Here is a 24,507-nt window from a genome sequence, read left to right as displayed (position 1 = left end):
ATAACCACATGGCAGTGGGTTTTAGATAAAGATGTAGCGTGGAAAGGGAAGACAGAAGGAAGAGAAGAATTTAAGAGGGGAAAAAAGAGACAAAGAAGAGATCACGACTCCTGGTTCCAGCATTGGTCCAGCTGGGATGTTAATTCCAGTGTTAGACTCCATCCAGCTGTATTGATCTAGCCAATGGGATATCCTGCGGGTGCTGCCTGAGCTTTTCGGACACTTTCTACAGACTGATTTCCCTGCCTTGGAGATTAGTTTTTCACTTTCTATGCGATCTGTTACCATGGGCAGTCTGCTCTTTCAGACCTTTTATGGAAATGGTTCGGAGGGCTTTGGGGCTCTTGTGGGGCCTGGATTCCCCTCTATAGCCCATGCCCCCTTCTCAGCCTCATCCCTATTCTTACTGCATGCTGCATTGTGCTTATCTCCCCAGGGTCTACAAGAAGGATGTTTTTCCGCGGAAAGTGCTGTCTTACTTTCCGCACGGGGGTCCTCACAGCCCCCCTTCTCCAGCCGCCTCTTGTTTCTGGCGCATTATCCGCGGGCAGCGCTCCGCAGGGAAAAGGCCGGGAGCCGGGCGAGCACAGGGCTTCTCCACACGAGTCCTGCTCAGACCGCCGCACCGCCAAGGGGCGCGCTCACCCGCCCTCACCCCGCTCCTGACGCCCCGCCCCGGGCCGGGCAAGCGGAGCGCTCCCATTGGCCCAACGCTCCTGGCCCCGCCCGCTCGGCGGTCACGCGCGCGGCGTCACCGCGGCCGGAAGTGCCGGGGCGGCGGTGGGTTTGGGTCCGCTGCCGCCCGTGCGGCCCGAGCGCGGCGCCTCCCGCTCCTCTCCCGCTTCCCTCGGCCCCGCCAGCTTCCCTCAGCCACCCCGCCATGCACCCGCGGCGCCCCGACGGCTTTGACGGCCTCGGCTACCGCGGCGTCGGCCGCGACGAGTCGGGCCCTGGCTCCAGGCCCTTCAGCAGCGGCACGGAGCTGGGCTCCTGGGTGACCAGCCCGCCCGACATCCCCGGCAGCCGCAACCTGCACTGGGGCGAGAAGACGCCGCCGTATGGGGCCGGGACCCCTTTGGGCGGCGCCGGCGCCAACGAGGAGACCAGCGTCGGGGTGGGCGGCGCCGGCGCTGGTAAGGGAGGGTCCGGCCTGGGCTGGCCCGGGGGTGGCCGTCCCCTCTCGCCTCTTCCCGGCCCCGCGTTAACCCCGGCTCCCTCCTTCCGGTAGGGATGCCCTGCCGGGGCCGACAAGGGCGGGCGGCGCTCGGGCTCTCCTTTTTACTGTCGGCGCTGAAGCGCCGGGGAAAAAAGCCCTTTAGAAGAAGGCGAACTGCTCCATCGCTGCCTGTTGCGCTACAGCACGGCGTAGTTCCATGCAAATGTGATTTGAGAGTGCCAGAAGGTGCCCCGCAGGTCTCATTAAGCAGCGTGCTAGGTCAGCTAGCTCTTCATTGCCCATGTAAACAATATCCTGCAGAAACACTCCGCCCTCTTTAAGGGCGGGAAATATCTGGGTCTTACAGTTGCTTCGTTATTTAATCGGTATTGGTGTTTCAGACTGCGTGGCTTCTCTCGGGTTTAAAACATGAGCTGCTGACATAAATTTCCTTCCCCTTCCACGCGTGAAAGCGAGGGAACTGGGGACTGGTAGGATTTGAGGAAGCAGCTGTGTTTAGGTCTCTTTCAGTAATAGTTGGGAAACTGAGCAGAGGCCCACAGAAGTTGTGTCATTTTAGGTCTTCATGAAATTGAGGTGAATTAAGAAAAACCCACTGTATTTAGGGCACTGTACATTGTCTTCTCTAATTAAAAGGAGCAGTTTTTGTACAGTTTAGTATCAAAATTTTAATGAAATGCTAATTTATCTGAAATCGAATTATATTGATAGGCAAGTCTTACATACTTGGACGCTACAATTTTTTTCCCCCGTCTATACACAGAGGGCATGTTCATTCTGGACTTTGGAGGACTGATAAGTAGTTGCTGTAATCGCTGAATCCAGCAGCTGCGAAGGGTATCTTACCATTCTTGGGAGGGCTGCCACATCTGTGTGGAGCATCACTGAAGTTACTGACTTTTTTCATGCTTTCAGACTGCTTCCACTCTGAAAGTTCTAGGGCTAAGCATTAATTTTAAAATGCCTTTACTGTTCTGGTACTCATCCTAAAATCCCTTCTGATAATTCCCAATTTGCAAATGTCTGTCTGGTAGCAGACAGCACAGTTGAATTCATTACTCCTGTAGTTCTCCAGTAACTAGGTATTTGCAAAGGAGATAACTGGCTTGCAATTTTGCTTTATATTGATATTTGTTACTTTATCTGTGCCTTTTTGTGTAACTTTTTCCAAAATTTCGCCTTTTTACTGTTACAACATTACTTGCACCTCAGTTATCTAAATTTGTGTTTCAGAATTACTGTAAACCCATGCATGCTAAATCAGTGGTTTGTTTGAGTTAGATTTTATTAGGTATTAAAATATCCTCTGTTTTACTGCTCGCTTTCTCTCTTTCTTTTCCCCCTGTAAGAGAAGCATAATTTCATATATTAGAGTATGTACAAACTCAAATGCAGTCCAAAGTACAGATATTCCTGGGGGAATAATTTTTACATATCATCTGTTCCTAGCTGCCATAAATGTGGTTTAGTGCTTGTAGGTTTTTGCTGCAAGTACATGATAAAATTAGTTTTTCAGATGCTGTGCATGGCATTTTCTGCTATTTTGTGATTATCACTGCTGTATAATCTGGTTTTGGTTTTGTTTTTTTTGTCTTTTTTCAGAGCAGTTGAACAGATTTGCTGGCTTTGGTATTGGCCTTGCAAGGTAAGAGTTCTGTTCAGTGACAAAGAGGTAGTAAGACTCTTCTTTGTCTTATAAATCCTATATACACTTTTATGTTGTGATTTTATGCCAGTAGATGCAACCATTTGAAATGTCTTTAGAAACTTACTGCCTCATTTAGGTTTCTGTTCTCTTTAACTGTTGCTCAAAAAATACTGAATCTGCAGTGAATGTGAGAAACAGTTTTTCCTATGGATTGCCCAGGATGCATGTACCCTGTCCAAGTAATCTGAAAGTAACACCAAATTTTTTTTTTCACATTTGCAACTTTTAGCAATATTTTTAGGCAATGCAGATGTTTCCTAAGAATTTGAAAATATCTTCAAGTGTATTACCAAAGTATCATGGGACTATAATTTTCATCTAGCCAAGTGGTCTGATGGGCATTTTATTCTTTATTATGGTGACCCTGATTATTGATAATATTTTTGAGAAAGTGGTGAACTTTAAGGTGCTGAAGTACAGGGAAAATTTTACCTCTTTTGGTAGTAGCAGACTACTAACTAGCTCAGTAGTTACAAAACTGCAGTATTTTTCTGTGCCAATTGTACTTGTTTGTCAGGAATTCAAACACCTACCACGGATGATGCTGTAGTTGTGATTTGGGGTGTTTAGAAAAATTCTGGATGTTCTGCTTTTCTAATCCTTGTCCCAGGTTTGAGCAACACACAGGTAAGCACTCTGATCATTCAGGCACTTTTAGATGAAATGAATATTTTCTCTGGCTGCAACCATGAATCCTACTTTGGGAGTGAGAGAACTTTTTGGTGAAGTTTTGATTGACATATGAGTTCTGGGAGTGGTAGGATAGTTGTTTTGGGGCAGTAGTGTTTTCAGTGAAGAAGTAGTCAGCTGCTAGTAGCAGTTCTCCTCTGGCCCTGCTAGGGAGAGTGTTCTTTAATAATACAGTATGCGGAAGTAGCATAAAACTGGAAACTGATGCTCTCATAATTGTGGTTCTGGTTTGTTTTGTACCCTAATAGTTTGAGGACACTGAGATTAAGAAATTTTATATGTTGTTTTACTTAAAAAAAGATGAGAATCCTACATATATATGGGGATTTTTCATAGTAAATATATGTGCCAGATTTTATGTAACTTGTTCCTTGGGAGGCTGTTGGGTAGCATTTAAAAATGCCTTGTTAGTTCACTAGAAAATGCATAGCTTTTCCAAGTACAGATCTGCTGTTGTTAAGAGACAATTAACAAGTCTTTTCTGGGGAATTTATAGTGTCTTCCCATGCATTAAATACAATTTTCTTTTAAAGCCTATTTACAGAAAATGTGTTGGCACATCCTTGCATTGTTCTCCGTCGTCAATGTCAGGTATGTCTTCTATATTACCTTTTCCAGTCAGAGCTCCTGTGTGCTGTCATATCTCTGTATTTTCATACTCTGTTCACAGAGTATGAAATACTTCACAGTTTTTAGGGGGGACTCTGCTATATTAACAAGTTTTTATTTGTAGAATACATGTCTTCTATTCTGCAGTTTAGCTTATTTTGAAAAATCTTTTTTTTTTTTTTTTTTTGGGCAGTGGAAAGCGAATTATAGCAAATAAGTGTTTTGGAGTCTGCAGAGCAACTTTCAGATCCCCATTTACAAGCAGGATGCTTTGTTTCATAGTTTCTGATTTATATGTGGTTTATTGTTTACACTTCACACAAATACTTAGAAGTACTGCCTGTTTCCTTAAATTTCAGTGAGAATTAATTCATAGTTTCAGCTGACCTTTACAGAGATAAAATTCTTATGTTGGAAATGCTTTTATCCTTCAGATTTGTACCATCTGCATGTGTGTTTCTAAGACTGCCATTATTTATATTTTTAACAGGTTAACTATCATGCACGGAATTATCATCTCACTCCATTTACTATTGTCAATATCATGTACTGCATCAATAAGACACAGGTTAGTATTTGGTGTCAGACTGTATCTAAACAGTAAAAGTTCCTGCAGCATGTACATACATTGAAATCTCTAGGTGTTTGTGTAGGTGATATTTAAAACCACGGCCATTTAAAAGGGTTTGTTATTTTATGGTTGCAGAAATGTTTCAAGAAGAACATTGTAAACCATTATTTTTTTAAGAACTACAGCACTTAGTGGGGAAGATTTTCAGACACCAGAAAAAAAAGGTCCCTGAGCTTAATCCTAATACATTAGGATTCTGAAAAATCATGAATCTTTGTATGGATAAAGGTCGTATTAAAGTGACTCCTTCCAAAGATAGTACTGAATCAATTTCTAATTCTACATGAGAATGGCAATCCTTAAACTTGGATCAGGAGGCAGTAAGAAATTCTTAATTCTAAATTCCTTATGGATGTACTTTAACATCTCCAGCTCATTTTGGCCATAGGAAATGGTGTTAAGTTTGTATACAGAGTATTAACAGTTGGAGGGATGCCTCCAAAATTATTGCCAGGCTGTTGAAATTATTGACAACAAAGGTTTCTTCATAGTTGAAAAGTGAGTTGTTACCTGAATTTGGGGATGAAGTTGAATGGTAGAAGTGTGGTCCTGTGTGGTCTGAATTTACTGAAATTTAAAAGATGAAAACATTTTTGAGCTTTATGTTGCATATTTCAACACACAGGGTCCAAGAGCTCTCTGGAAAGGAATGGGCAGCACTTTCATTGTTCAGGGCATAACCCTGGGAACAGAAGGCATTATCAGTGAATTTACACCTTTGCCAAGGTATTGTGTCTTTTTTTTTTAACCACTTCTAAAAAATGTATCATCAAAGTGTTAGAAATGTAAGGCTGTTTGGAAAATACTACTTCATGAGAACAGCCAGACACTGAATAGGTGTTTCAAATGTAGTGTGGTTGTTTTGGAAAAGACAACCTTACAATAGGTTGAGAGACTCTGGGTGCTTTGTGTGTTTGTGTCTGCTTACTGGTCTGAGTATAGAAATATACTGTAGCAAGCTGTTCTTTGATATTCAACTCTGTAATAAAAAGATCACAATTTTCTTACTTTATTTATGTGGTGATAGCAAGTATCATACCTAAGGTAAAAATGCCTGGTGTTATTAGTCTAAATACAGAAAACCTGCACAGCTAATGAGCCAGCCCTGATATTTTGCTGAACATTTGCACTGTCTTTGGTAGGGTGAGAGAACAGAATGGCTTACATTAGTAAGTGAGAAGACTTGGTAAATGCAAGTCTTTGGTTGAAGGTCTTCATCCTTCCTTGACCAACAGCTATATGTACCTTGTTCAGTATTCTGGAAAGGGTGTACAAATAAAAATTACTGACTTCATTTAAAGATATACTCATTCTACATCACTGTGTCCATCTTCTGCCATAGAAATCTGGTAATATTTTTACTAAAAACTATTTAGGGTCATGGAAACTACCCTGGGTTTAAAGAGAAGAAATGTGGTTAGGTTGTATCAAACTACTGTTATGATGCATGCATCCATATTAATAAAAGTAAGTATTTGCAGGTTCAAAAGCTTTTTATACTTAAATTATATGGAGTATGTATTTAAGGTTTTTGGTCAGCTCTGTTTCATAGGTAACTGAAATTTCCAGGCAAATGCCTTCCTCCAAGTGTGTTTTAAATACAGCTCTAGTGTATGCTTAAGTTCATGAGATACGATAAAGTGTTTATATCTTCATGGTTCTCAATTCTCGCAAATGTGAGCAATGATTTTCTTCTTGTGGGCCAGTTCAGCAGTTTGAAAAGTAAGGTGGTGCTGCTGCCAGAAGAAGCAAACTTTTCTGCTGGAACCAGCTCATTCCTTCCTCAGTGCTACTCCTATTCTCATGCCAACACAGTATGTGAAGAGTCAGGAAAGTAAATGGATTGGAAAAGTGATCTGCCTGAAATGATTGTCTCTTAAATGCACCACCTTACAGCTGTTTATTGGTGAATGCTCTCTCTTCCTGTTTAATGGTGGTGTGTGTGTAGGCTGTCAAATGGAGGGGAAGGTGGTTCTTTGTAGCAACAGTACCAGCAAATCTGATTTAAAAGGTTTTTTAACTACGTTATCAGCTCAAAAGAACAGAGAAGTGAAATGTCAATTCTAATTCTATATTATAGTATCATGAAAGAATACCCCTGTTTTAGGAGAGGAGCCCACAAGTGGGTGTGAACATTCTGTACTAGACGAACTTGTGTAATTGTTCTTACACTGCAGGGACAGTTACACCTTGTGGATGAACAGGTTAGGCATTCACACATTAGTTTGGCTGCTTTCATTTTCCACATCATTTAAATATTATGTGTAAGTGGATGTGATCCAAGTGTCTGAAATGGATAATGGTAAAAATTATCTCCTGTTCATAATTAGTGATTGACCTATGTATTTAAAATGTGATAGCTTGTAGTAACACACAATTCTTCAGAAAGAGTAAAATCTTGCCTTGGATTGGGGTTTTTGTAACTATAAGCAGTGTCTGAGTGCAATTCCTGGACAAAAGTTGAAGCTGAACACTTTATAGCTTGTTATTTGAATGCAAAGTCTAGTGTGCCCGGCACTTCAGACAAATATCTATAGCTCTTACCAAGAGTGTTGACCATATGCGGTGTAAGTACATGTGGTGTTTGAATGGTATCTTGAGCTAGGTGCATTTACATTTTCTGTCAAGTGAAATGTAAACATTTGCTGCTTGTATTTTGAAGTGTGTAAGTAGAAATACTACTTTAAGGGGATATGTTGATGTCACCTTTGTGTTAAACACGTGGGTTTTCTTCTGTTTTATCACTATATAGTAAAGACTGGTCATAAGACAAAAAGCTTCAGTTGTGTCTGTACAGAATTACTGTGCAGCTTCTAGTCTGATCTCTTTGTACTTGATTTGTTCTTGTCTAACTGTGCTGGAATATGATTCAGATTTTGTGGAAAGAAACAATAGGGTAAGCATAATGTCGAAGAACAGAAAAGGTGCAGCCAAACCAAAATGTAACAAAAATGATTTGCTGGAAATGAAAGAAAAGTATGTAGATTTTAAAAGTACTCCAGTGTTTACTGAAAATTGCTTTAAATGCTAGTACGTAAGGTTGCTAAATAAGTGCGAAACATTAAAGTCAGTTGCTGTGAAAGCTGCAGACACCGTATTAATTAATAATTGAAACCTTTTTTGATAGAATATCTGATAGGCTGAAAAACTTCTAGAAGTTAAGCATAATTTACTAAATGTTTCTCTATGTCTTTCCAACATGGGAAACACTTCAACATAAACAGATAGTAGAACACCAGTATGTAAACTGGATGTTGACACCCACGAAAGAATTGCTTGAGAATTACATGTGAATCGTTACTCATATTGTGGTAAATACTTCTCTTTTTAGGGAGCTTTCACATAAATGGAACCTCAAGCAGTTAGGTGGACACCTTTTACTCAAAGGGTAAGTATAGCATGCGTTATTACCTTATGTATTATTATCTAAACGTAATAAACCTACCAAATGTACATAAGTTTTGTCTGCTGCTATGGTTACTTGACAAGATGCTAACAATAATTTTCAAATGTTGATTTTTTAGACCTGAATCAGTCTGGTCACATGGAAATAAAATTTAACAAAACTTCTGGCTGATGCTTATCTCAACTTGTTGATGTACATTTTAGTAATTGAGTTATGCTTTGTTAATTTTCTATTAGGAAAAATTTGGTAGATAATTTTATCAACTTTCAGGTGCCTGCTTGACTGAAATTATAGTATTGTCCATATTGTATGACCTTAATTCTTATATTCTTAATTTCTACAGGTTAACACATGTGATAGCAATGCCTTTTTATTCTGCGAGCCTGATTGAAACTGTACAGGTAACTTACATAGATTTGCAACATTTAAAAAGATACTGTTATTCTTTATAGATTACATTTTGTGGAGAAATTAATATTTTGCTTTGAATTCGGGTTTACGTTGTAGTAGTTGCATTGTTTTGCTTGAGCCTGTAAGACTTAGCTGAGATGGATGTTCACTGTGAACTGTATATTGGTGTACTATCTTAACTCTAAATCTAGAATTAGAAAGGACATTTAATGTAGATAGTTGGAATATATTGAATATGAAATAGGGACATGCTATATCTGTGTATTCCAGCAGAAAAACACAAAGAAACTTTTCTCATGTAAGATTTTTAAACTTTGCCTCCCTAGGCAAGTTGTTACAGTGACACCCCTCCCCTATAACAACTGTAAAGTTTGTTCCCGTAGTTTGGGGTTTTGATTAAATACTCAACTCTGCTCCTTTAGTGCTGTTTCAATTCAATCAACTTTTTACTTTTAAATCTTCATCTAGTTCTTCCTTAGCCATGAAAATTTATATCTGGACCTGTCACTTAAAATATATCTTAACTTGTTCTGTAACTGTTGAGAATACCCCATAGCACTGTGACAGGCTGCCTGTCAGTGAGGTGTTACATCTCTTTCTGGAGAAAGAGGCAGAGTTTAGCAATGCAGAAATGGTTCAGGGTAATTCTTGCAGCCATCTCCATATAATGAGTTGCTCTTAGTTGACATGATAGAATCTCTGTGAAGCTAATGGAATTGTTTCTGTAGAGTGAGCTCTGATTTGAAGGGTGCAGATGTCTGCTCTCGTCACTCAGTCATCAAAATAATAATTTTCATTTGTAGCACGGGCAAGTTGTAAGTAGTGTCAAGACTGATTTGCTGGTGTATGTCTCCAAAATGGTGCTTCTCATGGGGAGAAGGCTGACTTCTGCAGTTTCAGCATGTTCTTCAGAAGCATGGACTCTTTTAAGGGGCAGGATTCCGCTCTGTGCAGAGGATCCAAGCTTAAATGAGCCAGAAGGTACTAGGAGAGCTGTTCTGTCTGAACTGGCTGCATTATGGATCAATAGGATAGGTGAGATTAAGCATCTATAGACAGACTTCCAACAACAAACTCACTTCCTCCTAGGTTACTCTTCATTTTAGCAATCCACTTACATAAGGGGATCTCTGAGTTTGTGGAATATTTGGGAGACTTAGTTGGTGTTAAAATGGGAAGCTGGCTGGAACTCAAATTCTTAATTGCTGGAGAATGGCTCTACCCCAAACATGCCATAATTCTGGAACTAGAAACAGTGGTGGAACATTGTCAATGTTTCTGGAGTTCATAGCAGAATAGCATGTTATATTCAGGTATTTTATTGCTTGTATTTTTGTTTGAAAGGATGTTGCATTACCTGTGTTGTTGGACATGGGTAAATTTTTTACCAATAAAAGATGAAAGAGAACATGATTTAGAGTCTGTCTTCTGTTTGCAAATTAATTATAAAGTTTCTTTGCTAGAAAGCATCTTGATCAAAAAGCCAAAAAAGCATCTCCCTCAGCCTTTTAGGGCATGATCCTCTCTGTAATGAATTGATTATGAAAATTCCACTGAGATCTTGAGGATTTTAAGATTAGTAGCTTCATCTGTGCAAGTATTTTACTGAACAAGTGTGTGTGTGTATATATATTTCATACAGCATATATATATTTATATGCTGTATGAAATACCGTCTCAAGTTCCTGGGAACATTATGATGAGCTTATTAGAAACACAGAAGAGGTAATGATAGCATTTGTGAAAACTTTATTTATACTGTCTTAATCAGTGCAGGGGAGCAACTTGGCTTGCCAGGTTTGCATTACATTCCTGTGCTGCAAGAGGACAATGACCAGTAACAAACCAGAAAAGTTAAAGATCGTTGGATTTGCTACTAGCAGGTTTATATTGACTTTTATTGTCCTCATTATGATAAACCAGGCCGTTCAACAATATTTGTTTGGCTCTTCTCTAAAGTAAATGCATTTCATCAAAACAGCTGTAAATGGTGAAAATGTGTAGCTGTCACATTATTGCTTTGTCATTAGCATCTCAGACCTCATGGTGGCATGTTTGGCCTAAGGAAGCATGGTTTTGAAGTGCAGTAACTGAAGTGATGTGGAGCAGGAGAGGAGTCAGTAGGGGTTGTGCTGCTTAACTTGTGCTTAAAGCCTGGAACAACATTGTGTTCTCACATATTTGAGCTCCTGCACAGAAAAGACCATGAAGGCTTTGCAGGCTGTTTAGTATTTCCCCAAAATACTGAGGAATATTTTAATAGTTTATTCTGTCACAAGGTCGGGACACAGAACACATGGACTTAGAGACCCTAGGCATTTAGGAGAGCACCCAAATCCTGAATTTTAGATGTAAATCATGTGATAAAACACTGGAGTTTGTATAAGCATTAGAAGGGGAAACAATGTTTTTAGCTTAATTCTATGCTTACAGGTAAAGTAAATAATTATTTTATTCTTTTTGTTTGCACTACATGAACAAAATAAGTATCTCTTTACTAACAGACAGCATGGGTAAAAATACTATTTTAAATGCATAATGCAATGAAAACATTCAAAGAAGAACCTTTAAATTCATGACCTTAAAAATGACCTTTCAACACTACTTACATAAATCTTTAAATATATAAAAGTTCAACAGTTATAGTCATAGTCTTTTAAATAAAGGAATTTTAAATTAGATAAATATTTCTTGGTATTTTGCTCCAGATGTAGAGATTTTAAGTTCATTACTCGTTTTGCATTCTGATACTTCCAGCAGTAGGCTGAAAGTTGAATTTCTTTGGTAGAAACACAGATAACTGCAATATACACTTTAAAAAATCTTATTAAGATGGCTTTATTTTTTAAAAGGAAGCTTGATTGAATGCTATGAAGAGTGTTATAACAAGGGATATTTATTTGTACAGCTGTGTAGACATAATAGCATGCATATGTTTAAATCTATGTTTTTTTAAAAGTTCAGCAGTGACAAAGTGTCAGAGTGGATGTCAGGATGGTTTTGAAGTGCTCAGCATGAGTTGTAACTCCTTCTTTGTGCTTGTAGAGTGAAATAATTCGAGACAATCCTGGCATCCTGGACTGCGTGAAAGAAGGAATTGGCAGAGTTGTAGGTTTGGGAGTACCCCATAGCAAGCGTCTCCTTCCTCTGATGGTCTTGACTTTTCCAACTGCTCTGCATGGAGTTCTTCACTACATCATCAGTTCCATTGTACAGAAGCTTGTTTTGTTTGTCCTAAAAAGAGATAATTCCCACAACCTTCCAACTGAGAGCTCCACTTCTGTGCAGAGCATGCTGGATGCGTATTTTCCAGAACTTATTGCTAGCTTTGCTGCTAGCCTTTGTGCTGATGTCATGCTTTACCCACTGGAAACAGTTTTGCACCGCCTTCATATTCAAGGGACACGCACAATAATTGACAATACAGACCTTGGCTATGAAGTGCTTCCAATCAATACTCAGTATGAGGGGATGAAAGACTGCATAAATACTATAAAACGGGAAGAAGGAATGCAAGGTTTTTATAAAGGATTTGGAGCTGTTATAGTACAGTATACCTTGCATGTGGCAGTTTTACAGCTCACTAAAATTATTTACTCAATACTGCTTCAAAATGTTTCTTAATCTGTCCAGGTCTGGATCTAGTACCTTGGACATGATTGACTTGCTAACCTAGTTATTGTCTAAAATGGCTTAGAAAACAAACTTTGAAGAATCCACTCTGTGGATTCTCCTTACACTGTAGAACAACTCGTTTTAAAAATGGGGATATAGTTTCCGAAGTGTAATTAAAAACTGTTTAGAAATTACAGATACAAATTGAATATGTCATATGCAGTCATACAAAGGGGATCAGATTTCAAATGCGATTGCATTGAGGATTTACCTTTCCTCTTACCAGTCCACTGACCTAAGGAATTGATATGAATTGTTAATATCTGCTTTATAAGCATCACATCTGATATTTAATATGGACTGATAGCCAGTTCAAATGAATTTATTTTCTCAAGCTGTAAGAACTTGCAAGTAGGGGACTGATGGCTTTACTAGTCTTTTAAAAGCATTTCCAACTTCACTGTTAATGGAACTGTGAATAAAATAGAAACTGCAAAAGTAGCTTAAGTACACTTAAATGATATCATTTACAGGTTCATAGAAGACTTATTTTGCTGCAGTGTGGCAGAAGATGACAAAGGGGAAACTTTTGCTTTGTATAAAAACAATGAAAAATGTGTTTTGGGCAAAGTTGCACAGAATGCAAATTTGGCTGTCTTGCAGTTTGTTTGCAAGGCTTTCAATAAGTAAATGTGTGAATAAAGCAAAATAGAAACTGATGTGTGCATGTGTAAGTGCCGTTTTTAGCTGACTTTCCACTGATAACTTCAGGGTTTAATTTTACTCTACTACTCCATATGAGAGTACAATAATCATACAAATCTGTGTAGTAGTAGTAGTGGTGTTCAAAGTGCACAGAAAGCCTAAAAAAACAATTGGCTGTTCCTAGAGCTTCTCTTTTGTTAGATCAGATGGGTATATATAATATTGTCTCCTTACTATTTAGCACTGATGTCTGTCATTTAAAGTCTCTGCTAGATTAAATATTTTGTGGAACAGAGCTAAGTCTGTGTATGGGCAAGGGAACCACTGAAATACTTCATTTTTTGCCCTCTCCCCCTTCAGACTCATACTGAAAATGATTTTTAATCATTCTAAATAACTTAGTCGTTGGTTTCATCAATAAATATGGGGGTTGGGGAGATGGCTTTTAGCAAATAAAACAAGCATGTGGAAAGTCACTTTAAAATTATGAGAGGCTGCTGCTTTTTTCATATTCATGTGACAAGTCTGTTTTTGTGAATGCTGTAAATTGATCTGCATTTTAATCATTAATCATTGTGTAGTTACCACTTGTGGAAAGTAGTCATGGTAAAATAATGCAAAGATGTTGCTGTTCATAAGTTCTGACTTCAAATCAGGTCTACTTTATTATTAATCTAACTTTCATGTATTTTAAATGCCTAAGTGTTAAAATGGAAAGTGTAGTGAACTTGGGAACTGGTTTATTTTGAAATATTGTTGATTGCAAATTTAGTGTATAGTGTATGAAATAAAATGAGAATTCACTGTAAGTATTATAAAGTAATTCACCAAAGGGGCATATAAAGGAATCTTGTTTTGTGTCTTATGTTTTACTGTATAGACTTCAGAGTGGCATTTTCAAGTTCCTCAACTTTCCTAAGAGCAAGGACGTGTTGAATTAAACTACATGCAAGAGCTTGGGTAAAATACTCAGTTCCTGTGTTGGTTTCTTTTGAAGTTTCTATGCGAATCAGGACAGCCATGCCAGAGAATCATCCAGACTGGAAAGGGCCTCAGCAGATGATGCAGTCCAAATTTCTGCTGTAAGCAAGGACTGCATTGACTTGTACATGCCCTTGTCCAGTCAGATTTTAAAATCCAACTTTTAATACATGGAACTGGCCTTTTCAAAGGTGTTAAATTCAGCTGTAGCAAAAAGTTCTATCAAAATTGCCTTGGAGAAATAACTAAGTGCATCTTGCAGTCCAACACATGCAGAGGTATCTGTGAAATCAGGCAATCCTGTTTTTCTAGGAATAACATTTTAGGGCATTTTGCCATGTGAAATGGAAGACTTCAAAAAGGAAAATGAATTCTCAAGGGTGGCACTAGAAACTCTGCTATAATATTATGCTTTGATTGCTGACAGTTTTACAGTTGTAGTCTTGGTTCCCAGATCTGTAACTTTAGACAGAGAAAGACTGCAGGCAATATAGAGCAGCTGTTTTATGGTGGAAAAAACCTTTTGCTTTGGGCTATTCTTTTTTGGTCCTCTTCCCATCATTTAGAATGAGCATGTTTAGATTTTTTGTGTACAGTTTTTATATCTTCCAAAACACTTAATACACTTTGTCCAGAGTTGCTGGGGTTTTGCCCATGCAAAAATGTAAAAGAATATGGGCTGAAGAAGCTAATTTTAACCTTTTTAATCATAACTGTTTCTGGTTTTCATTTGGTACTCAATTTTTAGCTCACACAAATGATCAGTTGGTGGCTTCAGTAAGAGGTACCATTGAAAACTACAAAATACTGAACTGGCTGTAGAAAGTAGGTTGTGGTAGAACACGAATTTTTATGCACTCTTATGCCTGATACAAACAACTTCTTGTATGTTGTTTTTCTTACTCCTAGTTTTTTTTTTTCCTGTTTAAAGAAGAGAGCTGATTTCAAGGAGGTAAGTATTGCTGATGAAAAACAGACTCTAGTGTTTCACCCCCCCAGTGAAGAATTACTTGGCTTCTTATCCACATCTCTTACAAGAAAAGCCTTCATGTGCAGTAACTGACAACAGACGAGGCAGGAAACTTTGAGCTATGAGGCCTCCTGGAAACAGCAAATATCTGCCTGTGTTGTTTCAAGGACTGCACACAGATTGCACTTGGCTTTTAGTTGTGTTAAAACAGCTTTTAGATCCAGTAGTGGTGCAAGTATTGAATTCTTCAACAATGGTCCAGTTGTGTTCATTCCTTTTAACAGATCTACTTTGGGGCACGCATGGGTTTATCTGCCTCCGGGATCTGTCTAATAATGTGGGCTGTGCAGTTTTACAGATTTACAGAATTCGTACGATTAAAAGTTGCATGTTTTTCTTAGTTCCTCTGAATTTAGCGGCAAGTTCAAAGGAAGTATATGTAAGGTATTCATCTGACATAGTCATTCAGCTGGATACATGCCTGCAGCTACAAACATAGAGTAGAATTGTGGAATATTTTGAGTTGGAAGGGACCCATCAAGATTATCGAGTCCAACTCCTGGCCCTGCACAGGACACCCCAAGTGTCACAGAATAATTGAGCATATGTCCAAACACTTCTTGCACTCTATCAGGCTGGTGCTATGACCACTGCCCTGGGGAGCCTGTTCCAGTGCCCAAACACCATCTGGGGGAGAAAACTTCCTGATATCCAACCTAAACCTCCCCTGACTCAACTTCAGGCCATTCCCTGGGTCCTGTCACGGGTCACCAGAGAAAAGAGATTAGTGTCTGCTCCTCCTCTTCCCTTCACAAGGAAGCGATACCTCCAATGAGGTTTCCCCTCAGTCTTCTCCAGACTGAACAGACCAAATGCCCAGTGATGCTCGTCCTAAGGCTTCTCCTTCAGATCCTTCATCATTGTTGTTTCTCCTTTGGATGCTCTAATATCTTTATATCTTAAATTGTGGCTCTCTAAACTGCCGCCAGCACTCGAGGTGAGGCAGCCCCAGTGCAGAGCAGAGCAGGACAATACCCTCCCTTGCCTGGCTGGTGCTGCTGTGTCTGATGCCCCCAGGACAGGGATGTCCCTCCTGACTGCCAGGACACTGCTGACTCAGATCCAATTTGCCATTGATCAGGACCTCCAAATCCTTTTCCATGGCACCGCTGGCCAGGCTCTCATTGCCCAGTCGGTCCATACATCCAGGGCTGCCCTGTCCCAGGTACAGAGTCTGGCACTTTCCTTTTTTGAGCTGCATATAGTTGGTGATTTTGTCCTCTGATTTTGTGAGGTCTCTCTGCAGGGCCTCCCTGCCCTCAAAGGTGTCAACAGTTCCTCCCAGTTTAGTATCTAAAACAAACTTACTCAGTATTCCTTCCAGTCCTGTGTCCAAGTCATTTATGAAGATGTTGAAGAGCACAGGGCTGAGGATGGAACCCTGTGGAACCCCACTAGTGACAGGTCACCAGTGTGATGTCACCCCAGTCACCGCACCCCTTGGTGCCTGACCCTTGATCGAGCTGCTCACCCGTCACAGGATGTGTTTATCCAGATGTGTGCTGGACATTTTGTCCTGGAGGATCCTGTGAGAGACAGTATTGAAAGCTTTACTGAAATCCAAAAAAATCACATCAAGTGGTTTCCATTGATCAGCCAGGTGGGTTGCCTTGTCATAAAAGAAAATCAAGCTTGACAAACAGGACTTTCTTGTCATCAAGCCATGCTGGCTCTGACAGATGACTGTGATGTCCTTCAGGTGTCCAGAGTATTCCCAAAGCTCCTGGGTGATTACTTTGTGGTACAGGTACTAAAGGAGCTGAGTAGGAAAGATGCCCTCCTTGATTTGCTGCTCATTAACAGAGGAGGTTTTGTGGCTGGATTAGTGATTGGCGGCCATCTTGGCCACAGCGACCACGAAGCAGTAGAGTAAAATCTCTGTTGACAGGAGGAAAAGTGCTTCAGCTCTGGACATGAGGAGTGCAGACTTCAGAAACTAGTAATGAGGTCCCTAGGAAAACATTTTGGAAAGCACTGGGGTCTGTCAGTGCTGGTCACTTTTGAAGCACCACCTCCTCCGTGCACAAGAAATTCCAAAAGGTTGGAAGTCGAGCAGGTAAGGCAGAAGGCCTGTTGGCTGAGCAGGGATCTTCTTCTGGAGTTAAAGCAATAAAAAGAATGTGTGTGGCCAGTGGAAGCAAGGTCAGATAACATAGAAGAAAAACAGATGGTGCTGTGAGGGAGAAAATTCATGCAGCCACAGCTTGGCTGGAGTTGAAGCTGCCAGAACTGTGGGGACAATGCAAAGAGTTTACTTAAATCATTAATAGTAAAAGGCAGTGCAGAGATAACACTGGCCCATTACAGGATTTGAATGGTCACCTCCCGAACAGGGACAGAGACAAAGCAGGGGTGTTTAATGCTTTCTTTGCCTCTGTCCTCAACACTACTGGCAGGCTCAGGGGGTCCCTGAGCTGGAGGACCATGACTGTGAGAAGGATCAGCTCCAGAGGACCCTGAAACTATGCAGGTTCTGCTGCTCCAGCTGGATCCCTACAAACCTATGGGGCACGATGGGATTCATCTGAGGATGCTCAAAGAGCTGCTGATGTCGTCATGAGCCTCTCAGTGATTTTTGAACATTCTTGGGAATCCATAGAGGATTCATTCAGTTGACTGGAAGGTGGTGAACATTGCAAAAATCTCAATTGCAAAAAACTAATAAAATGTAGAAATGTCCAAATGTATTTATGTGGTATTTATGGCCAAATGTATTTATGTGTACATTTATGTCATATTCATGGAAGGTTTCATTTGGAAGTCTATTTCAGCCTTTATCTTTCAAATGGTGTTTTTAAAGATAAGTTAAAATCACAAAATGTGATAACCCTGACATACCTTTTTTTCTCCTGATACTTGAAAACTGACTCAACTGAAAAACCAGCTATTCTTTCAGCTTTTTTGATAGGAAAAGAAAAAAAAAGCATGTTCCTACATGTTCCATTCAAATTGAGACACCCTTTCAATGAATGCAAATACCGACATATAGCAGTCTAATACAGGAGTCAGAGATTTTTTGTTTGTTATTATTCAAACTGCTAATGAGTTGGCTGCAGTACACATTGCCTGTGGCAGCTTGATCTGGGTAAAATACTGTATCACTCTTATCTTGTTTTCAAAATGTAGGGCCAGAATGTGACTCCTCTCCACCAAAGTAATAAAATCAGAAGGGATCTTTCAGCTGTTGCCTTCTGAGTCTTGCTCTAATTTCACAGTCTTAAGCTTAGCACTAAGAGAAGTCCAGAGCAAAGGGACTTTTTATATGGAGCTTGACTCTCTTCTGCAGAGGTCTTTGCTTCATGTCTTTGCCCAAACTGAATTTTTAGAAGCAAATGGCTTGTAAACTAGTGTTCCTGATTCTTGGTTTCAGGATGTCAGAAAAGAAACCCAGTAGATTTGCTTTTACTGCAGCAGTGAAGGAAACTCAGTGAAATTTCTGATACCTGGATTGGGATCGTGAATTTATGTATGTAGTATGGGAGCCTTCAAGCATTGTTTGTGGGAGGAATGACCAATATGCACAGATGCCTTGATTCTCAGCTTCCAGCTGATCCCAGCCGAGTTCAGTACCACCCAAAGTGATGTGACGTCTTTGATGTTCACACAGCCCCCTGATGTGTTTATGGTCTCTGCAGGTAGAGCTATCAGTGGAAACCTGTTGCAAAATACAAGCACAGGCAGGATTGTCACTCTTACCCATGGACTGGCTTAGTGCATGCAAAATCATACATGGAAAAAAAAAAAGGCATGGAGAAGAGGATTCTTGAAACCAAATATGCGCTTACCATCAAAAGCACGCTGACAAGGAGGTATGTGTCACTTCAAGAGCTACTTGAGAACAGTGAGGGGAAGGAGAAAATTTGTCATGTAGCTACTTGTGCTTCAGGAGTTTAAACTGCTGCAGTGTTTTCTTTAAAATATGGAGGGGTTTTTATGTCCATTACAAGCAAAAAAAAGCACAAAAAAACCTGCCAAAAAGTTTGCTATGAAGCAGGTAACTGTTGCATAACCATTCTGACATACTTTGAAATGTACCAAGTTAGATTCGCTTTGGCTAATACACTTTTTTAAAAATAAAAAGCAGCTACTTTATAAAGCCTGCTTTTTATCAAGGGAATGAATGCGTCATGTCCTTTTAAGCAGGTTATTTGTATTGATTTGCCAACATGATGTATCTTCTAGAAACTCATTTGTGTGTTTTTCCTCTAATACATTTGTGTCTGATAAATGCTCTCTAATAATGGAGTTTTCTCAGTGTAACACCAGTTGATCTTCATAAAGACTGCTGCTGAGAAATGGTTCCAATTACTCTACTAAAGTGGAAATATTTGTAGTATTTAAACTGTATTTAAATACAGTTTCAACATACGAGGAAAGGCCAGGGGAATTGGGATTGTTCAGCCTGGAACAGGAGTTTTTGGATGACCTGATTCAAATCTGAAGGGAACTCACAAGAAAGATAAAGCTGGACTTTTTATTAAAACATGTAGTGGCAGGACAAGGGGTTCACTTTCCTTCAAGTTCACTTGGCTTCAAACTGAAGGAGAGTAGGTTTAGATAAGATATGAGCTAAAAATTGTTTACTGTGAGGATGGTGAGGCCCTGGCACAGCATACTCAGAGGTTGTGGATGCCCCATCTCTGGAGGTGTTCAAGGCCAGGTTGGATGGGGATTGGAGCAACCTGGTCTGGTGGAAGGTGTCCCTGCCCGCAGTAGATGATCTTTAAAGTTCCTTCCAACCCAAGCCATTCCATGATCCCACAATTTTTCCCAACAGAAATTATAAATAAGACATTTTAGGTTTTAAAGGAAACATGCTGCTGACATGCAGCAAATTAAAAATTTTTGAACTTCCCCAAAATATCTGTATGAGCTTGCTCTATTACTTAGTAGAATATTAGAAAAACTTTAGAGTCTGCAATACAAAAAGTTGGAATCATACTTAGGGACTAACTGGGGAGCTCTCTAACTGAAACTACTTGGCACACTAAGGCTTCTGCTTCCACAGTGGGACAGCCCACCAGCACTGCAGTCCTCCCAACTCTGGAAAGAAAAGGAAATACAAGGCATGGTGGTTCTCTTCTGGTGTATGCCTTCCTATGTCTTTGTAGTTGCAAGTTTTCAGTCGTCTGTCAGGTGGTTTCCTCCCCTCTATCAAATAAAATGTCAATATATACTCCTCACATCTTCAAACTCTGCAAATTGTGCAGAGTTACCAGGTCAAGATAATTCCAGGTGTAATAATCATAATGAAAATAACTCTGGGGGTGGGAGATGGATTTCCTGTTAATGCTGCAGAGCTGTTTTATGTGGAGGATGAGGTGGGGTTGCTAGCAGTAATTTCAAAGGGAAACCGAGCTGCAAAAGAAATGAGGATATGCCTCATCTGGAGTTTGTACAAACCCTGCATTTTCTACTTTGTCCATCCTACACACTGTCCACAGACAGGTATTTTGGGTCTGTGTCCTCCATATGACACAGACAGAACCATGAGCGATGTGATACCTGTTCTTTTGCACAGGAGTCATCATTGTTTCCTTTCTCTGTGCAAGTGTCCAGGATGACTTGATGACCGTTTCCCATGGCTTTGTGTGCACCATGGCTTGGTACAGCATTTATCAGTAGTTTGAATTTTTTGGGGAAAAATTGAGTCTTCCATTTTGATCCTTGAAATTAAAATCCCAGGAAAACATCTGTGTAGTAAGCATCTGTATAGAAAGATTTACTAAACTACTGACTTCTTTAAGAGGGAGTATTTTCTACTTGACAGGAGTCACTTCCCACATACTGGAGTTTCTCCCCTCTTTAATAGGGTTCTTCCTTTATGTTCTGACTGGCTTTATACATAATTTCAGTGCCTCTTTTTGTACTAGTTGTCTAGCCTCTCTTCAGTTGCTCCACCTTCTTCTCCTCTGTCTTATCTTTATCTTTAGTTTTTATCTGACTTTTCTGTCTTAGTTTTGTATGTCTCTCCAGTGAAAAATCCAGCCCCTGTTTGCTTCCATGTTTCCTTAGGTGAAGGTCACTCTGGCTACTCATTGCTGTGCATGATGCTGCCCACTGCTTATCACAGAGTACTTGCCAAAAAAATTATCACCAGGAGATACAAATTAAACACTACTTAGAGGCTGTGATTTATACTCTGCACTGATGAATTCACAGGATGATGAATCTTCCCTTAACACTTCACGTGGATGAGAATGAAAGTCATGCAAATGAGTCAGTCTCAAATAAAGTTCTGTTGGCAGTTCCTGCTCTATCTTAATGTATGTATATGTATGTACATGTATGTGTTTATGTATATGTTAATGTATGTATATAGATACACTGTACATACAGCAAATGACTGCATTAGAGCTGTTACACAAAAGATGTAGCAATACAGTAACTGGGTAGGGATAGGTTTGCAGATGTTGAAAAGTGTACTATTTGTTTCCTACTCTGTAATTATTGAGGCAATTTTCTAAGTTATGCCTAACCTTCTGTATTTATACTGTCTGCCTGCCATTATTTTTACTCTAATAGCTGAAGCAAAAGGAAGGGAAATAACATTCCAAGTACTGGTATATAACAATCACAGGAACAAATTCTTGCATGGGATTATAAAAATGTGGTTGCAGTGCAGAAATATTTGCTGAGCCTGCAGTGAGGAAAAATAAAATTCTAATTTGCCAGAAACTGTTGCACTTAGATTTTACTCCTTAAGAGCAACAAGAGGATGTGCAGTTACTTTCTGTGTGACTGCACCTGTGGAAAACAAGCATGTGGTCAAGAGGAGCTAGAACAATAACCATTTCATTGGTCCCCAGTTGCTTTTTGACATCTGTGTGTCTTTCTTACAGTGGCATCTTTGTTAATGACTGTATTCAGCACAGTCTCTTTTGGCTGAGTGCAGCTTTTGGTGTGGTCACAGGTGGTTTGTGCTTTTGAGTTTGCTGCCATCAGTGTCTGTTTCTCCTTTTTCCACTGGAGTTCTGAGTTAGCACCTTGCAGCTGGCTACTCTTTAAACACCAGGAGGAATATCTTATTGTTCATGAAGTACTTTGTTTAATCCCAGCCAGCAACTAAGCCCCACATAGGAGTTCACTCACTTCTCTGCGGTGGGATGGGTGATGGAATTGGAAGAGAAAAAATGACAAAACTCATGGGTTGAGATAACAACAGTTTAATAGGAAAAGAAAAAGCCACACACAAGCAAAGCAGACAAGGAATTCATTCATTGCTTCCCATGGCTGGGCAGTTGGTCAACCATCCCCAGGTGAGCAGGACCCCATCACGGTCGCAGTGACTCAGAAAGACAAACGCCATCATTACTCTTAAAGTCCTTGCCTTCTTGCTCCTCAGCTTCACATGCTGAGCATGATGTCATATGCTCTGGAATATCCCTTTGGTCAGTTGGGGTCAGGTGTCCTGGGTGTGTTGCCTCCCAGCTCCTCATGCACCCCCACCCTCCTCACTGCTGGGGTGAGAAGCAGAAAAGGCTTTGGCTCAGTGCAAGCCCTGCCCAGCAGTAACAAAAACATGCCTGAGTTATCAATGCTTTCCAGCACAAATCCAGAACACAGCCCCATGCTCTGAACTACTGTGAGGAAAATTAACTCTACGCCAGCCAAAACCAGAGGAAGCACTTTGTACATGCTAAAACAATGATAGAGAATTACCCATGGCTATAATAATATAATCAAATTGATTAATCAGGCCAAACAGAGCAAAAACATAATGGTGCTACACTGGTAGCTTTGGGGCTGCTCTGTTTTTGGTTGATTATGAAATAGCTGGTACTAATTAGATTTAAAGGTAGTGTAGCCTTAGTGATTGATTGTGTAACAAATTATAAGTGATGGAATTAAATAAAATAGAATGCATTTCAAGGGGGGAAAAGGGTTACATTTATGGAACAACTATATAACAGAGTGATTTTGCCCCATAGGGAAAAGAACATTGTACTTTGCTGTCCTATGACGTTGTGAGGTTGGTACTGCTTGCCCACTTCTCTAGATACATATACATCTCCTTAAATCCCTTGTCTTCCACTCTCTTATTTAATCTGTTCACACAGATTATATGGATTAGGAATTTTGGAACAAGTGAGACAGTAGTTTGAAAACAACATGGCTGTAATTTCCTTCAAAAGCCAACTGAAGTTGCTCAAAACATCATTGACTTTTGAGGATGTTTCTAAAACCTGCTAATTTTTTTACTTATAAAAAGAGCAGTAGAATGTGGGTTCTTCATTTAGCTTTTCAACAATCCTATCACCATGAGCCACTGCATTGGGAAGCATCCAGCACCCAACCATCACTTGACCATGATCCCAAGACAACCAATGTATGCTTGTCTCTATTTAAAGCAGATAATTTTCCATCTTAAACCAATTTCTGGCTGATAAATGCACCTTCAAACATATGTTCTGTGGGGCTTTGCCTTTTCATCTCTAGCTGTAACAATAAACATATTGTTACTAGCTGTAACAATAAAAAAATACCAGGTACTTGGATGCCAAGTGATAATTTTTGTAATGAGTGGGGCAGGATGGAAGCTTCTTTTTTTTTTTTTTCCATTTTTGTACCTAGCACCTTGACCAGATCTGTGGGTGGCACACCACATATTTGTGTTACAAATAGGTAACAACGTGCTGATATGTACAGGAATTGTGCAAAATCAGGGATGGGCAGTTAAATACTTACAGCCACTGTCTGCTGGAGAATAAATGACAATTGATGCAACAGCTAGAACCCTGGGGAAGAACTATTTTGTTGCTCTGGAAACATGGTCAGAGTCAATAACTAGCTGGAGAGCAGAGCTGCCAGAGCTGGGTGGGAGGGAGGCACTGACACAAGAAACAGGAAGGAAAGATTGGTGTAGGTCCTTCTTTATCATTGTGAGGAGCAGCAGCTGATCAAAGGTCTGCAATTCACAAAGTTTTCCACAATGGATGACTGTATGTTGCCAAGAGGAATACTCACCACCTGGTAGGTAATGTGTTAGCATTCCTAATTTACTATTTCATTCGAGGAAGAAGTGGCTCTGAAATGTTTTTTTTTAAATTTCTTTCTTTATGGTGGAGGGGCAGAGGCAGGTTATGGAATACCTTGTATGAGATATGAGTATGATACTCTGGGCAGAAGTGAGGGAATTGCAGTTTCAGATGCAGAACAATAGGAGTGGCATTTGCCTTTGAGAGCAGAGGCACAGTAGCCCAGAGATGACTTTGCGTCCTGCCTTCTACTTTTGCAGAGAGTTTCTTCTCTGGCATCAAGACAGATTAATTCATGATCTGCTCCACAAAGTGCCCATATCAGGTTAATGGTTCTGATTCTTATCTTTCCCCTCTTCTTGGGATATTGTTCTATATGTCTGGACATTGGGAAACAAATCAAACCATTGGGAAACAAATCAAAGGTACCTCTTGCACTCTTCTGACTTCCCTCTCCTTCCAGTCCAGTGCATACATTTCCTTGCATGTCATTTCCCAAATATTTAAGGAAGAGAATCAGTCTGCATTCATTGGAATTTCTTCCTAATTGGAGTTATTCCTAATTT

At 40.0% G+C, this 24,507-nt stretch overlaps 1 protein-coding gene across 1 annotated transcript; it reads left to right on the top strand.

Annotated features, from left to right (window-relative positions):
- Nucleotides 1-743: 743 nt before the first annotated feature.
- SLC25A46 (solute carrier family 25 member 46) lies at nt 744-13,796 on the top strand. The gene is made up of 8 exons (XM_085041749.1): nt 744-1,133; nt 2,780-2,822; nt 4,109-4,166; nt 4,675-4,752; nt 5,441-5,541; nt 8,147-8,203; nt 8,565-8,622; nt 11,678-13,796. Exons 1-8 carry the CDS (start codon nt 881-883, stop codon nt 12,254-12,256), a joined length of 1,227 nt encoding a protein of 408 aa, XP_084897875.1. The 5' UTR covers nt 744-880; the 3' UTR covers nt 12,257-13,796.
- Nucleotides 13,797-24,507: the final 10,711 nt, after the last annotated feature.

The sequence above is a fragment of the Lichenostomus cassidix genome, chromosome Z, assembly GCF_008360975.1.
Source record: "Lichenostomus cassidix isolate B80296 chromosome Z, HeHo_3.0, whole genome shotgun sequence".
NCBI classification, from domain to species: Eukaryota; Metazoa; Chordata; class Aves; order Passeriformes; family Meliphagidae; genus Lichenostomus; species Lichenostomus cassidix.
Note: the sequence above shows the minus strand (reverse complement) of the source record. Positions and strands in the feature narration are given on the sequence as shown.

Excerpts from the sequence above, each read along its gene's own strand:
- SLC25A46 (XM_085041749.1), top strand. The coding sequence starts at position 881 with ATGCACCCGCGGCGCCCCGACGGCTTTGACGGCCTCGGCTACCGCGGC. Across the intron at positions 1,134-2,779 it reads GGTGGGCGGCGCCGGCGCTG|AGCAGTTGAACAGATTTGCT; the intron begins GTAAGGGAGGGT and ends GTCTTTTTTCAG. Across the intron at positions 2,823-4,108 it reads TTTGGTATTGGCCTTGCAAG|CCTATTTACAGAAAATGTGT; the intron begins GTAAGAGTTCTG and ends TTTCTTTTAAAG.